Raw genomic sequence first — 17,264 nt, forward strand, 5'->3', positions numbered from 1 at the left:
GAACACCCATGGCATGCCCCTTTCATGCAAAGTACTGCATGTAAAGGTGCTGTATTTACAAGGACACGAAAAGTCAAGCAGGGTTGCTTTACGTGTCCCTTTAAATATGGGGCAGCAAGATGTGCCACCAGTGCGTCACAAAAAGTAACGCACCAGCGGCACAAGGGGCTTATAAATAAGCCCCTTACTTTGAGACCTCAATTGTAACAAATCTCTGTAGTCAGTAAAAACTGAGTTTTAAAGTGACCAAGATAACCTACACTGCACAAATAAACAAAATTATAAAACGTATCATTTGACATTTGTTGCAGGTAAACTAGGGCACGTGAATCAAGAATTTAACATTGGATCATAGTGAAATGAAACAAGCTTATAGCAGTACTGTGTATTCTCATTCAGGAACAGGAGATACATTTACAGCCTCCAGGAATCAGACATAAAACTGCCTCAAATCAATCTGCCCCTCGCTACTGGTCATTTTGCCCATTAGCAGTGAAAAAACACGAAGCCGTTTTATGAGTGTTTACGCAAATTCTTTTTCTATTGAGAGGAATCACACAAACTTTGTCCTTCACATAATTCGAAACAACATTGCCTTCCAATTCAATGGCCGGCCCACAACTTGACGATATATTTTCATTGGTTTTAGGGTTCTTCTTTTACAAAATATGTATTGGAGATTTTTAATTGCACATTTTGATTTCACAGTAATGAGAAAAGCTACTGAGCAGAGCACAATGAAAATCACAATGAGTCCGTTTGATGTTAAAATGGAGGAAACTGTTCTTAGTGTGACTGTTGTGTATGCCATTTTAAGCATGTTTGGCAATTTTAAAAGATGGGTGGTAACAAAATATACCAAATAGTATAATGACAACTTAATAAAAAAATGAAAAAGTAAAGAAAGGAACAATCATGTCTCTGTAAATATATCTGGGATGTTTCTTTGAATTCACAATAAACTATCATGGGAGCATAAACATTTAACCTAAAGCCCCTTTGGCCGTTTTCTGCCGACAAACAGCATGTCTTGGGAGTACCTTTTGAAGGCCAACTCAGCTTTACGTGCCAGGCTAATGCAGTTGCTTGTGGGAGACCAGAGGCCGCAGAGGCTTGTGAGATGGGCCCATTGGAATGCAGATGTGGAGAAAAAGGATTGTTGACTGCTCTTGCCTTCTACAAGCTTAGTGTATCAACTCAAGCCACCTTCTCCACCAAAGAGAAGTACAGCCAATAACTAATGATTAAGGTGCCATATTTCCTACCCAAAATTAGGAAATCTCATTCTGGGGTTGTCCCTAAGGGCCTCAAAGCACATCTAAGTTTTCAGAATCTAGACCTTGAGAGGGATGCAATTTATTATAATTTTTTAATTATTATTTTTACAACTGTTAAAAAATGTTCACGGTAAAAATAACTCACTATATGATACATATACCCAAACGGTGTGATACTTTATATAATAAAAGATGAAAATAGTCACTTTCCATAATAAAAATAGGTTCTATTTTTTGTTTATTTTACAATATACTTAATATTCTTATCTTCTTGCTCTTCACTCTGAAAGAAAACAGGTCCCATATTGATACTGTGAGTACTCTGGAGCTTCTTGAAGTGATGGTTGGTAGCAGAATGATTATAAGCATTTTGAGCAGCCACATTCCACAAATCTTTCCAGTTCTTCTGTAAAGGAGGAGCCGTCCAGGCATTGAAACATGTATTTCCGCCGCTTACTCCTTACAGGCGTACAGCACAGGTCGTTGCTGCAGCTGCCCCGGCATTCCATCCGCGGCACCTTGGATGTTGTTGCGCAGGAGGTGTATCCTTGCTGCTTGCGGATGATTTCGCGGATGACTTCACCTTGGCAAAGATCCTCTGCTACACAGTGGGTGAAAGAAAATATAATGTAATAAAGAAATAATATTTTATGTGAACGACAGCACAAAGATAATATTGAAAATGAGCCATTTTACAAGTGCGCTTGTTGTGTTTAGCTATACTGGCCTATAACCAAGGTCACAGGAATTATGTGATTCTGCGGCTGTAGCTTTTTCACATAATTATGGAATTGTTGCATTTGCCACATAATCCATCACCTGTTGCATAATCTTCTGATTTTAACAAAATGAAAGTTGTTCTATAGCTCAAACGGATCCAATCTTATTAAAAACGCGGTGACATATCTTCCCATGCAGTGGAAGGCCATTCACAACGGTTAACTGGTCAACTTTCAGTCACTTACTTCTGTGTTTGGTAGTTACACTAGTACTAATGAGGTAAAATATTTGCCTAGACAGTTTTACCATGTGGAAAAATGACAAAATAATGAATAATACTATCAAAATGCCACATTATCCCGCATAATTTGCCTTTTCTTACTGCATAATTTGGTAAGCCCTGCTATATGTTGATGTTTTACTCTAAATCACAGACTACTTTATATTGGAAATATGCCAAACATAAGCAGCAAATGCTGGTGCACTGAAGGCCATACAAAAAATCTAACTTCACCATCTAACTTCAAGACCACGACTCAGGCCCCCGTCTTGACTGTACCAGTTTGCGGGAATGCTCTTGGGCATCACCTAGGTATAGTTCCTGCCACTAATTGCTGCATATTGGTTAGGGATCATTTTGATTTGACAATATCACCCTCAGACATATCCTTTCTTCATGAACTCCGTGTATAACCGAGGCATCTCTTTAATTACCTGGTTTACAAGAGCCAGTACTCACACTCCCCTCAATGTCTTGTTCAGAAGCTGACCAGGTTGGGAGAGCAGCATTCTCTCCACAGCATTAGGGAAGTGTGGCTGGAGACTTTAGATTTAAAAAACAAACAGTGAACTGTGACTCAATAATGATCAGGATATGAGAGTTTAGAACTCTAGTCCTACAGAATGTCATCTAAATGGATGCCTCTGTACAGAGATAATATACTCCTGTTTCCTTTCTCTAGGCCTATGCCCTTTCCTACTACATGTACTGTCTTCCGTTGGGCACTTGCTGTTATGTATGCTCTATTTAAAATCAATACGATATGTACATGCATATTTTTACTTCTGATTATCCTATTCTTGCTTGTACACAGATCTGATGACTTCGTGCCTTGATTGCACAAAATAGGACTGCAAAAATAACAAAATACACTGGCCTGTCTTCCACACAGATGCGATCCACTTTGCTATGCGATTACCATGATGAAATATTTGAAGTTCTCATTTATTGTATCAAATTGTGTGATGCACGGATACACATTAACTACTTGACTCTATATACAGACACACTTACCCATATATTAAGACAATAGGACACTTTGGGTGTAGTTTTCTATTACATTGATTTTAGTGTTATTGTAAGAGATTTGGATCTTTTCCGGTCTGCGTACAGGGTATGTTTGTGACTGCATAGGTGATGGGTTGGTTTAAGAAGTGGGAGGCAGGTAGCTAGTGAATTTGGGAGTGACGTATACATATTTACACATAGAGTACCTAGAGGTCAACAGCAAAACATGAAACTCTACTAACTTATGATATAGTGTAAGTTCTTGTTGCCGCAGTAGAGTTTCATGTTTTGCTGTTGACCTCTAGGTACTCTATGTGTAAATGGTAATTCAAAGTGGGGCAAGTACTTAGTTGGGGTCATTAAACTTGCCCTTGGACCCTCCTTTAAAAAAAATTTGTGTAATGGTGACGTATACATAGGCAGTCGGGACAGAAGACGTAGTGTCTTGGCACACTGTGGATCAGGACTTCGAGTGAGCGAGTTTACAACACTATTTTGCGAGTTAAAATTAAAGTGCCTCAATCTCTTGTTGCTATGTATTTGTTCAAGGTCACGTTACCAAGGTTGTGGTTCTTTTGGGAAGATTTTCAGCCTATGGGATTCATCTGTTGCAGAACACAACTGTGTATAGATTCATCCTTGCACAAAGACCTGTGGCTCACAGTGAGGTGAAGAGCACAGGCAGAGACCACATGGGCCACCTACACTACCTACATTGGCTTTGACTTCGGGAAGTGTCTGTATAAGAAGCTAGATAGGGTTTTTGTTTAGTGATCCCCTTGTAAGTCACAAGAAGATTGAAAAGAAAGTTTGTCTCTAAAAAACATGATGCTGAGGAAATGATGTTCAAATGTCTAAGATAATGATGCTAAAGTAATGATGCTACAAGGAGTAGTGTAGAGGGAGAGACTACCATAGACCCTTCTAAATACACAATTATTGTCATAAGTAATATAGAGCAGATGATTTGAGTCAGAGAAGAACACAGATTAGCATCATGAAGAAACGAACAGTGCATTTGCATTTCCGGTCTAGCAGGCACACTCACTGTTCAGCAGGGCCTGTTAAGAGGTCATTTTTAGAAGTCCAAGCTTGTGTGAACAATGTGACAACAAAACCTGTGCTGCTACCAAAAGCAGAAGGCATGGCCTCAGTTACATTATGTAAATGAGCACTGCTTATGAACAGACACTATATTTGGCAGTGAAAACAATGTCCGCAATTAGAAGGTGATTTAACAGAAAGGTATTTCCTGGCTTGGGTGTGATGTTGATGCAAAAAATTTCCAACACGAATAAACTGAACAAATACAAGCACGCTGCCAAAGTGGCCATGGCAGGTCAACACCCTTTTATAAAAAAAAATGGGTGTTGTGAGGACATGATGGGAGTGTCGGGATCCCAAATGTGTAAAGAGTGGAACAGATTTTATGTATGTAGACCACAAAATTCTGTACACTCCAATGGCTACAAATGCCAAAGCACCATGGTGCCCGGTCAAGCTGGGTGAGCACAAATAAATTGTTCTTGAATTTGCATAGACTTGCTAGAGGAATATAGTAGAGTAAAGAGCGTATTGACAGTAACTTGTTTTTTAACTTCTTTGCTTTTTAGATGATACCCACATCCCTTGATGCGGAGGATTAGTACAAGCAGGTTGTAACGTCTCCCTGTATGTTCACTTAAATCCTTTTTGTATATACGTTTTTCACTTTTTTGCAGTAGCAAAAGTTAGAGAGCAGAGGCCCTGAAGAAAGCTGTGGGATTTGTTTCCCTACTGGCTGAAACATGTTGGGCCGTCTGCACTTATTTGTTGAAACTGCTGTTGTGCACTGTTCTTGTTTTTAACTAGGGGTTGAGGCGATATTCTAATAAAAAGTGTTTTTTCGCCTCTTCACCCTATTTTATTCTCCACCTTTTTGCACTGCACATAGGGCCAGATGTAGGAGCCCTAATACCGGTCGGAAACGGCCGATTTCGGCCGTTTCCGACCGGTATTAGGCTTTTCAGATGTAGGGGGCCTACCGAATCGGTATATTTACCGAATCGGTAAATCCATATGTAGCTGACACTCCTAAGAGTACCACAGGCTCTTAAGAGTCGGTATTTTACCACACAATCCTATTGTGTGGTAAAATACCGAATTCAGGTGTGCATGCACATCTGTGCATGCACACCTGTGCCATGTGACACACAGACATGCCCTTAGGGCCTGTATGTGTGCCACATGTCACACAAGCCTGTACTTGGGGTGCTAGAGGGTGTCAAAGTGACACCCCCTGCACCCTTGCAGGATTCGGTATTTACCGATTCGGTAAATACCGAATCAGTATTTCCCATTGATTCCTAAGGGCTTCAAGGCCCATAGGAATCAATGGGCAATACCGATTCGGTATTTAGCGAATCGGTAAATACCGAATCTTACTGATTCGGTATTCCTAAATACGGAATTACCTAAATCTGCCCCCTTCCCATTTACAGACTCTTAAATACCGATTTGGTAAAATTCGGTATTTAAGAGTCTATAAATGGGAATTACCTGCATCTAGCCCATATTCTCATATGATCTATCACTTATGGTCGAAAAGTGATTGTGGGTTTGATCCATTTCAGCCTGATATCGTGGGTATGGTAATAAATCTCTGTGATCAAGAGACAGACCATCATGACCAAATGAGAAGATTGATCATTACAATATATTGATGGGAATCCATTCAGCTGTATGTGGATCTCATTGGTAATCACTTGTCTTTATGCTCTTCTCTTCTGTTGTTTCCCACAGTTTTTTAGGCTTGAAAGGAACTTGAGTCCTGACTCACTTAGTTAGGAGTCTAAGCCATTGAGCCAATTTAATGGCTTTCTTGAGACCCCCGGTTTATCGTGTTATTATAATGTTAGAGCTATCAAAGACTGATCCCCTAACCTATTGGTATCAACATTTCTCTACTCTAAAACAATCTACTCTATGCCACTACACTCTACTCTGCACCAGTCAAGCCTACGGTAGTACACTCTATGCCACTTTAGTCTACATCACTGCACTCTATCCAATGCACTCTACATCACTTTACGCAAAACCAATGCAATCTACACCAATCTACTCTGCACCACTGCACTTCATGCCACTTTACTCTAGGCCATTTTACAACACTGCACTCTACGATACTCCATTCTATGATGCTCTACTCCATTAAACTTTACTCTGTGCTAAGTCACTCAACTCTACAACACTCTGCTCCACTCTAAAACACTACTCTACAACGCTCTACACAACTCTGTGCCATGCTACTCCACTCTACTCTAGGACACACTACTCTACTCCACTCTATGCCATTCCACTCTACGCCACTACACTCTACAACACTCTACTCAACTCTGGCATTCCCATCTCCTACACTACTCCACTCTATGCCACTCTATTCTACAACAATCTACTCTGCTCTATGCAAAACCCTGAACTCTAATCTACACCACTCCACAACACTTTATGCCACTCTATTCTACGTCACTCGACTCTGCTCCATTCTATTCCTTTCCACTCTACTCCATCCACGACACTCCACAACACTTCACTTTACGCTACTAAACTCAACTCTACACCAAGTCACACCACTCTATGCCACTCCTCGCCACTCTATAACACTACACTCTACTCCACTTTATGACATTCCATTCCACACCACTCTCCCTTACTCCAAAAACTGTTAGCCATGCTCAACAGCATTCACGCTGGTGTTCAACATGTCTAAAACATATTAGCAAAGCCAATAGCTCTTGCATAGGCAAGACCTATTGGCCTTGCCAGTGCTCGATTATAATGCTCTTTGCCTTCAACCTTTTCACACCAATGTCGATTTAATTTATAACATTTAAAATTCTTTGCTCTGAGGCGTGTGTTGATAAACCCACAGGCCACTCCATTTATTTTTGTTTAAAATAGTTAAATACATCCTAAATTGAAAGATAGGTAAGTGGGTGTGTGTGTGCATGTCTTTTTATTATGAGTTTATGATGCTTATAGGACAGCTAAAGTTTTCTCTTGGCCAGGTGTAATGACCTGAAAGAATATTGCTACTTTCCAGCGGAACAAGTGAGCCTTTAGATCATGTAGGTTTGTATAATGATTTTTTGATTTTTCAGACAAACACCTAAGCAATCAGCTATAGGAACTATGGTGCACTCACCTTGGTCGCAGTGCTCTCCTCTGAAGCTGGGATCACATTCACAGTACGGCTCACCCCGGTCTGAAAGTTTACACTGCCCATGGACACATTTCATATGTTGGCAAGCAGTGAAGGTGCTGTTCCTGTTTTCACAATACTTGCCACTGTATCCCTCCGTACACTTGCAAACATATGCAATCTTGTCAGCCGCACACTTCCCATGAACACACCTGAAATGAGAAAAGTATTAAACTTCAAGGGGCTGCTATGCTTGTCAATTTCATTTAGTTACTAAATTACACAAATAAATAAGGAGATATTTTAATTTTCCTAAAGAAATTATTTTATTTTTCACCGTTGTCTATAAGGATATGAACTATTGTTGCAGCTGTTGGTGAAAGGCCCACATTTCTGACCCAAAAAACTTTGGGGTTATTTACAAGCCACTTGTGCTGCTGGTGCGTCACATATAAAATGGGAAATAGTGGCATAAGGAGGTGCAAGGGGCTTGTAAATAAACCCCTTTGAATCTCATAGCAGTGTTGGATTAGAACATCATGATACCTTGTTAAAGGTTGCCCACAGATATGTTGCCAAGTAGTCACATAAATTACGGGACCACAGTAGGTTGGTATTATTTGAAAGGATTTATAAGCCACATTAAACATTCTCTTAAATGCTCTATATTATATAATGCTGCCTTGGCCAGTGCCTTAACATGATGAGCCATACGAATACCTTTGATATTCATCAGCAGAATTAAGCGATAGTGACACTAAGAAGATATGTTGTCTTCATGTACAGCTTGATGCCCTACTTTCCAGATGGTAATATTTTGACACTCCTTCATCCTTATGATATTATTGTCAAGGGATTGCTTTGCCAAGTTGTCAAGTTGGTTTGCCTGCCTTATGGAACACAACACTGATGCTCTCTCTAGCCATGTGGGGACTTACATACATTGATTGATTCTAAAACCCAGGCACTTGTGTGAGTTGACATATCAAAGGAACAGAGCTACTTGTCCATGCTAAAAAGAAAATGAAATACCTTCCTATAGAAAAAACATTAAGTGGTAAGTAAATACAAATTCTTCCATGAGCAGCCTAGACTCTAAAATGTCAAAAGTGAGAAAGGTGTTTAATAGAAGCTGCTATGTATGAATATCGGTTTGCAAAATACTGGTTGCAAATTCGGATCAATATTTTTGCTGCCATTGAAGGGGCCTTATTCACAAAGGTAAACATACACTTTTGGTGTAAGTTTCCTATTTTTTGTTGTTCAAAAACTTCAGGTGTAGTGTTACTTGTAGTATTTTATGACTGCAGAGAGTACCTAATCGTTTAATGTGTAGAGTTCCCAACAATCATTAAAATATTAAAAGTAAAAATACACTTGTAGTTTGTGAAGAGCAAAAAAGAATACACATACACCAAAAGTGCAAGTTTACCTTTGAGAATAAGTCCTAGGATTTTAATGAAGCAACCAATGACGGTTCTTAAAACTCTGAATCGTAGCGGATCACAATCCAACCTACCTCATGAATATAATAACAAGGTAGGTCACAAATTGTGACTCACTGCAATTGGAGACCATCGCAGTTATGTCTGTGAATGCCTTTAAATAAAGAAAACTTTTGTATAGCATATTTGCCTTAAAACAGTTTAAATAAAGTTTTCTTTTTTTTTCAAATTTTATGAGGAGACAATGCTCTAATTAGGCATTTGCGACAGCTAAAATGCTTTTTCCTATGTACTACCATTTTATGAGTCAGAAAAGTTTTTACAACTCTTAAAATGGGAATTAGAATAGAAACCAATTCAGTATCTGAAAGGGGCATTTGAAGGTGTCCTTTCCAAATACGGATTGAAATGTAATGACCAAATGTTTTGCAAATGAAAGCTGGTCACAAAACATTGATATTTTATCGACACCAGGTGTTAATGCATTCGCAAAAGAGAAGGGATCTCTTTGGGGCTCCCATCGGCATTATAAATATAAAAAAAAGTGTGTTTAAGACTTGTTATACGCAGTCCCATTTCCTTTAAGGAAAACGGGCTGCATTTAAAACAAACGTTAACTTTATTGAAATGCAATCACAGACATGATGGTCTTCAGGGCAACATCCTTGTGATGGACTACAATCATGTATGTATGTATTAAGTATTTGTAAAGCACACTGTGACCACAATGGTACCCAGCCGCTCACTAGACCACTATGTGAGGGAATCGGCTGAGGTGAATCTGAGGAGCTAAGACTGACTGGTAGTGAGGAAAGAGCCAGGTTTTAAAAGACTTTCTGAACTTCAGCAGGTCAGTTTGAGATCTTAGTGGAGCTGGCAGGTTATTCCATATATGAGCTGCTTTTGCCGTAAAGGCACGTCCTCCTTGTCGGACTTGTTTGAATCTATATTCTTGGACATATCTACATGTAACTGATCGGTGGGGTCCACCAGGTGTGTATTTTCTTAGTCTGGCTTGGAAAGGTTTTGGTCTTTTATTGTGTAGTGCCTTGTGCATAATACAGAGTGATTTGAATATTATCCTCTGTTTAATAGGCAGCCAATGAAGATCGCACAGGGCATTTGTAGCAGAAGAGTGTTGGGGTCTGTTTAGTGTTAGCTTTGCTATGACTATCTGGATGAGTTCCAACTTCTTTAGTAAAAAGCTGGAAGCTCCAAATAAGAGGGCGGTACAATAGTCCAACCTACTTAATATGACACCTCTAGAAAGCAATGATCTAGCTGGGAGATCAAGCAGTGGGAATAGCTACCTGAGGGAGAGAATCAGTGTGAAGCAGGTCCCAGTAATTCCATTCACTTGCTTTTCCATAGAGAGGCCTTCATCTATAACTACCCCCAGGTTTCGTACCGCAGTTGAGTTGCCCAACTGGGTTTCCATGGGCAAAGGCCAGAAATTAGGGGGTAAGGATGTAGGAATTTTGCTAGAAGGACAGCAAAGGAGCTCCGTTTTACTTCCGTTCATCTTAAGTGAGTTTGCGTTCATCCAATTAAATATATCCAGAATACAAGCCTGAAAGTTGCAATGAATGTCAGCCTGATCTTTGTTTAATGATAAAATCAACTGGGTGTCGGCTGCATAATTAACCAGCTTCATCTTGTGGGACTTAATAAGGAAGATTAAAGGTTTTATATAAATATTGAATAAAATTAGGCTAAGAGAAGAGCCGTGGGGGACGCCACTTGAAGTCGTTCTGAATTTAAAAAAGAAATGGGGGCACAGATACAACCTGACAGCAACTAGTCAGATTGGATTTTAGCCAGTTTATCATCGGGCCACCGAGACCCACTGAAATAAGTCTGGACAGAAGAGTGCAGTGGTTAACCATGTCAAATGCGGCTGACAAATCGAGGAGGACCAGTAAAACTGGTTGCCCATTGTCTGTTATCCTAAGTATTTCGTCAGTAGCACAGATCAGTGCAGTCTTGGTTCCATGACAGGGACGAAAGCCAAATTGCTCTTCTTCTAGCCATGTGTAGTCCTCTAGGAATTGCTACAGGATTGTACTGACATAACGCTCTAGGATTTTTATTGGGAAGGGTAGAAGGGAAATAGGTCTAAAATGAGCTAGATGTGATGGGTCAGCCGAGGCTTTATTCAACAGCAGCTTCACTATAGCTTTTTTCCAACAGTCAGTCACTGTCTCAGTTTCAAGGGAGTGAGAACAGAGTTGTAAGAGAGGGCCTGATCATAATGAGTTGGACTTTGCGAACTACTTCACTAATAGTCATGAGATGGGTAAACCCACTAAAACTTGTATTTATAAAAATCGACCTACAAGTACATAGTACGGTTCGTAAAAATCTTTACTGGTCACAAAAACATTGGTTGCAGTATTTTGCAACCAAATGCTCATACATATAGCCCTTTGTTACTTCCGTTTCAAACTCAACATGTGCATATTCTTTATTGTGCAGATAATCATCATGCAGAGACTTAGGTTATTTGTGAAATATCTTTTCTTTCCTGTATTTTCTGAACGAGTTATGCTTGGCTCATTCAGGTGTAAATTTAGAAGTGCTGTGAGGTGTGTAAAAGGTATCCAGCTATTTGTAAATATTGACAAAGCTGCACCACAGGAAGTGTTTACCACCCACAACCTGACATGTTCCCGGGAATAACTTCTAGTTCTAAACACACATTAATTACAGGGAGCGGTGATGACCTGGGTGATTTACAGGTCGTTTATCAGTGGTGACTACTAGCCTAGGAAGGAATGCTGTCTGGGTGTGAACTGTATCTAGGAGCCGGAAAGAAAGGTTGACTCCCTGCTGCCAGTGGATTAACACATAATGATGACCCTTCTCACGCAGAATGTGACGAGGAATCTCTGAGTCTCCATTTCAAAGCTCATGCACCTACAGGGCTTTAAGTGGGCCGGGTCTCAAGGGGTCTGAGCACCGGCAGTTTTTTAAAGGGGGCCTCGAAACGGGTCTCTATCGGGCCCTATTTTGAGCCCTGGCTCAGGCAGTCCATTTTTTTCCAGACTGCAGTGACAGCAGTTTGCTGTCACTGCAGTCCGGAAAAAAGTGCCAGGGCGCAAAACAGCCCGATAGAGACCCGTTTTGAGACAGCAGGCACATCGATGTGCGCTGCCCTCACTCTTCACTAGTGAAGAAGTTACGGCATGATCGTCATGCCAGGTGAACTTTGTGGGGGAAGGGAAATCCTTTAGAGTCATTTTCTTTCTGGATTTCCCTTCTCTTTCTAAAACGCAAGAGCAGCAACATTGTGGTAGGGTCACCAGGGCTTTAAGTTGAAGCTTTTTCAATATTATTTGTAACAAGCCATAGTTGCAGCTTATTTATCTTATGCAACTAATAATCATTGACAAAGCCAATAGTCCTTACTTGTTGTAGATACGTGAGACTTGTTGTCTCACATATCTGGATGCAATGACAGAAACAGCAAAATACAAGTCGGGCGGTGCACTATGCTAAACACAGATTTTTAGTGTAAGTTTATTAAAGCCACGCCCCTAATTACACTGGACACGCCCCTTTAGAGACCCCCCAGTTTTTTCATCCCACTTAAAGCCCTGTGCACCTACATGCACCAGTCCTTAGATGTGACGACCGTCAGAACCAAGATGAAATAATCAATGTAAACCAATGTATTCACCAAACGTTATCCATTTTAATCCATTTTATTCATTAGTTTGTCTTCATTCTTCTCCGATTCGTATCCAAACATTGTGATCCCGATATTCAGATGCATGTAAAGTGCCCATCCAGGCGCTTTCTACAGCATATCGAAATTCACAGTTCGTCAATTAACATGATATTTTAAATCCAATACATTTCAGGCCTTTAGCCCTTCCCCGGGGGTTACTGCGGTATTAAAAAAAGACCACCTCAGGACCGGTAGAAGCCAAATCTCACATTAATACACACTGAATCGTTGATTAGACTGACGCATCATGCCAATTAGAATTCAAACTTGCTAAGTGGTGTAACCTTGTTGAATAATATGTCCGTCAAGCATGGAAACTGCCTCATGCAAAACAATAAACTGAAAGGTGAAAAATGAAAGTAAACCTGTGTCCACAACCCAATTAAAAACCCACTGCCATAAGCTTCTAACTGTACTGTGCCCCTGCTGTAACACATCACTCCCATATTGTACATCTTAAAGTGAGAATCACCAACCTTTAAAACATCAGTGACTCCAGCATGCAGGCTGATCTGAACAAGCAGCCTCTAAATTAATCCTTTATAAGTGAAAATCGAGTACAAAAAATGCCCTTTTTATTGTAGCATGACGCTGTTTCAAACCACGTGATCCATAGCCCACGTGTAAGCATAGACATAAACAAAGTGTGTGAGACCCATTTGAAAGTGGGTTGTCATGGAAAAAAATACATGATCATGCTGTGTTGCTGAAAACTAGATAGCTGAATTGCACAATTATAAACCAGTGAATGTACAACATATCATACAAGATAAGTGAAGGTAAATATGTTAAACGCTCGTGTAATTAACCTGCAAAGGAACATCATGCTGTACATCCATACCAAAAAGATGAGTCTTACTAAAGTGGTAAATCATATTAAAATTACACAATTAAAACCCCAAGTAACTGAAATCTACAATGAATGGCATGCTCAAATGCTCAAATGATGTATGTGTGAATAAACTCAAACTTTAGCATTTAGGAAGTGTACTCCATGCAGTTTATTGATTTTTAAACATGGATTTCAAAAATGGATAAAGTTTGGTGAACACATTGGTTTACATTGATGATTATTTCAAATTGGTTCTGAAGCTTGTCGCATCCTGGGACAGGTGCATGTATATGCATCAGAATTGTAATGGAGTATTTTCAAGTGCAATGGGCGGGAGCAGATACCAGGATAGCACCCTAAAAGCTTTGCTGTTGAACATTTCGAAATAAATATAATGATTTTGACTACAATAGGTGTGTGGAAAACCATCTATGCGAACCTCTAAGTCGCCCATATCTAACAGGTATTCACTGGACTCAGGCAGAGGGTTTCCCTGAGGGACTGGGGCCCTCGTCGCCACAAGGGCTGGAGCGGCATGCGTTACACCCCTGCACGTGTCACTTCCTCTGTCGGTGACAGACACATTGTGAAAGCGGTGCACAATGCTAAATAAAGTACAGAAAGGTGAGCAGGCCATTCACAATTGCTTGGAGGTAGCTGGCAAAATACGCAGCCTACGCTGAACAGCAAATGTGTTTGACACCTTATGCCAGATGTGCTCAGTGGAATTTAGGTTAATTTAATTAATACGGAATTAACCTAATTTAGCTACAGATATTGTTCACCTTTCTAATAAAGTTCACTAATTAATTACACAATATGTTATGGACACCCAACTTTTAAAAGCTAAATATCTCACGTCTGCACACTGGATATTAGAGTGCTGCACAGAGGCGGTATAGAGGCATGAAGCACTCTGGAGAAAGAACTTATACCTGCTGATGCATACCGGTCCTCTCTGGCTGCTCTGTATATGGTCCAAACTGAAAACAAACTGAGGCGGAAGTTTGACAGGGTAACAAATTTAATGTGCGATCATTTAGTGTACTTTTGAGATGTAAAGTATCACTCTTGGTTGCACATAATGCGACCACTCTATTGGAGGTGAAATGATTAATACAAAAACATAAGGCAAGACAGTAATACTCCTCTTGGGGGAGCCTGAGCTATCTTTATTTTAAGGAGTATGTAGCAGTAGGTATTGCAAACAGCTACACTGCCAAGCTGAAAACAAGAAGACTATACAGACATACAAGTGCCTCATCTTGATAACACCTACACCAACACACCAATGCTTTCATTGAACTTGTGAAACGATGTAGAGACAGCTGGGCGACAGTAATCTTTTTAACCCCCTTGACCAGGGAGAAAGGCTGCCAGTACCATTGAGTTCATGGGTGATCACGAATTGCCTCTGTGCTTTATTAATACAGTGCTGTTTTGCTCCCCAACTATAAAGGGCTATATGAAAACGTATGCATACAAAAGCATACATACTATTGGAAATACTGTTCCATGCATTGGAGCACTAGGTCCTCTGACACATGTACATGTGCTGGGCAACACCTTAACATAACATAACATGAACAGGTCATACAAACGACATACTTGTTATGAAGACACACGTCTCCCACTTCTTGGTCACACAGCGGTCCCGTCCACCCAGGGTGGCAATCACAGATGACACTGGTCTTCTCAATCGAGCGGCAGATTCCGTGCTTACATATGTTACAGGACCTGCACCCCGGAAACACTCCAATCGCCTGTGGCGGAAGAGATTTGAAATCCTGCAGTTCGTCGTTAATACGGACATCATGGATACAGCCATGGAAACCAATGAGCAGTCTCTCGCTGCCTTGACGAAGGGACGAAGCGCCAGTGGATGTGGCTGTTGGGACGCCTGAAAGTAAAATGTGGACATTACTACGAAGGTTTCATTTCTACGTTGAATTAGTAAACTTACCTAACGTTGTGTCTAAGACTTCTACCACCAGTGCATAGGAATGACTTTCTGTAGCACAAGAGGTGGACGTGGGAGCAGGGCCTAATTCTGCAAGAAATTCCCACCAAGAAAAATGAATATATTCTCATTCATTTTTACTGTATGGTATTAGATTAGGAATTGTTTTGAATACCTGGTCGTAGGCATCCAAGCAAAAGTTAAATATGACCTACTGTTGTTAAAAAGATTACCACTGAGTTTGCGTTCACTAACATTTTTTATTATCACTAGGAGATAATTCAATAAATATTGTGCGCTGTTGCACCACTCGAGTCTGCGGTATATCACTTATGCTTCATAAAAAGAGGTCTGATTGTCAGGTACACTCCACTATATTACCCCTCTAACAGACCATTTTACAGTGCGCCCTACAAAAGTCCATAAAATATATAAAAAGAGCTGAAATTATTATACCTAAGAACTTGACTTTCAAACTTGCATTTGATCGGCAAGCTCATTAGGTTAATGTACATCTCAAGAATTGTTGTCTAAAGGGTTACATTTGAATGTAATGTTTTCATATTGTATGCATGGATCTGTACAATACCAGAACATCATTTTGCGTACTGTTTGGACGTATTTAAAAGACTACGTGGCATATGTACAAGGGGATTGCTCCATAAGAATATCCCTTTTAAAGGCATTCCTGTGGCACAATGCCCTGCTCCATATTTACAAAGTGTCATTAAGCCACTTTTTTGGCTTAACGCGGCTTTGTAAATATGGTATCCTTTTACGAGGCGTGCAATGGGTGTTGCTGTGAGCTTTCTACTGCAACACCCATTACTTTTTTACCTTGGCCCAGATATACAAGGATCTGTAAATCTGAGGCAGCGGCAATAACTAATGCCACTGAAGCAGGTGCTGGCACAATGAGGAGAAATATTTTATTTTTCCTAATTTTTGCTTTTTCTAGGTGTGCTGCAAAATACAGCACACATAGAAAGAGAAAAATGCCATTAATTATTTTTTTGGTGCATGAAGGTGTCCCTTCAAGCACAAAAACAATTATTCAATAGTCGAGATAATTCTATGTGTGGATGCAGCACACATATAAGTAGGAAATAGCCATTATTGATTGTGTATGTGCAGGTAGGGACACCTTCTTGTACATGAACAATCATCCCTCCAACGCAGTGCAAGGGTGTCTGTGTTTGTGCTAGGCAGCTACTTTTAGTGCCACCGCTAGGGAAAACACATGGGTGTACCATATTCTTGAAAATATGGCGCATCCCTGCGTTTTGGAAATGGCACATCAAGACAAAATTTGCTCTAGTGGAGTGCTGCACCATTTCCTTGTACATATGCCTCTGCATTCTAAACACAAATACACATACATCATTTCAGTTAGGCTTGAAATGTCTATCTCTAAACATTTGTGAAATCTTCAAATCCAAGTTAGATTTTTATCACACGAAATGAACATCGAAAAGGGATCCTGACTGTATCACCATCTAGTGGTTAATCCAGTGAATTGCGCAGTTTCCAAGGAAGGATATACGAATGAAACATTAATCTAGACAAAATAGATAGATCTGGATTTAGGGAAATTGAGAACCCTGCATGAGGCTAACACTAGCCTAACCTTCAGGATTTTTTGAGAAAAGGAGTTTCTTGAGAAATTAAAGAATTTTGAGATGGACCATTACGCGTCTGTGATTGAGGGATATATATATATATATATATCTTTATACCAGTGTTTAATTATTCGAGTTTGGGACATATTTTAATGGCCAGACTTTAAACCAAAGCAAGGCAAAAGAAAACAAGTAAGTGGGAAGGGGGAAGAA

The 17,264-nt window shown here is 40.1% G+C and overlaps 1 protein-coding gene across 3 annotated transcripts in view; it reads right to left on the bottom strand.

Annotated features, from left to right (window-relative positions):
- Positions 1-1,427: 1,427 nt before the first annotated feature.
- The window catches only part of SLIT3 (slit guidance ligand 3), a 967,014-nt gene continuing 951,177 nt past the window's right edge, over positions 1,428-17,264 (bottom strand). For 2 of the 3 annotated variants that reach the window (XM_086931418.1, XM_086931420.1), the window contains 3 exons: positions 15,081-15,372; positions 7,469-7,677; positions 1,428-1,878 (listed from right to left, as the gene is read on the bottom strand). In XM_086931418.1, the coding sequence (XP_086787544.1) occupies positions 1,637-1,878; positions 7,469-7,677; positions 15,081-15,372 (743 nt within the window). In that variant the 3' untranslated portion in view covers positions 1,428-1,636. The remainder of the gene's footprint in view (positions 1,879-7,468; positions 7,678-15,080; positions 15,373-17,264) is intronic. The other variant, XM_086931419.1, reaches the window with a different exon arrangement.

The sequence above is a fragment of the Lissotriton vulgaris genome, chromosome 7 (assembly GCF_964263255.1).
Source record: "Lissotriton vulgaris chromosome 7, aLisVul1.2, whole genome shotgun sequence".
In the NCBI taxonomy this organism is placed as follows: domain Eukaryota; kingdom Metazoa; phylum Chordata; class Amphibia; order Caudata; family Salamandridae; genus Lissotriton; species Lissotriton vulgaris.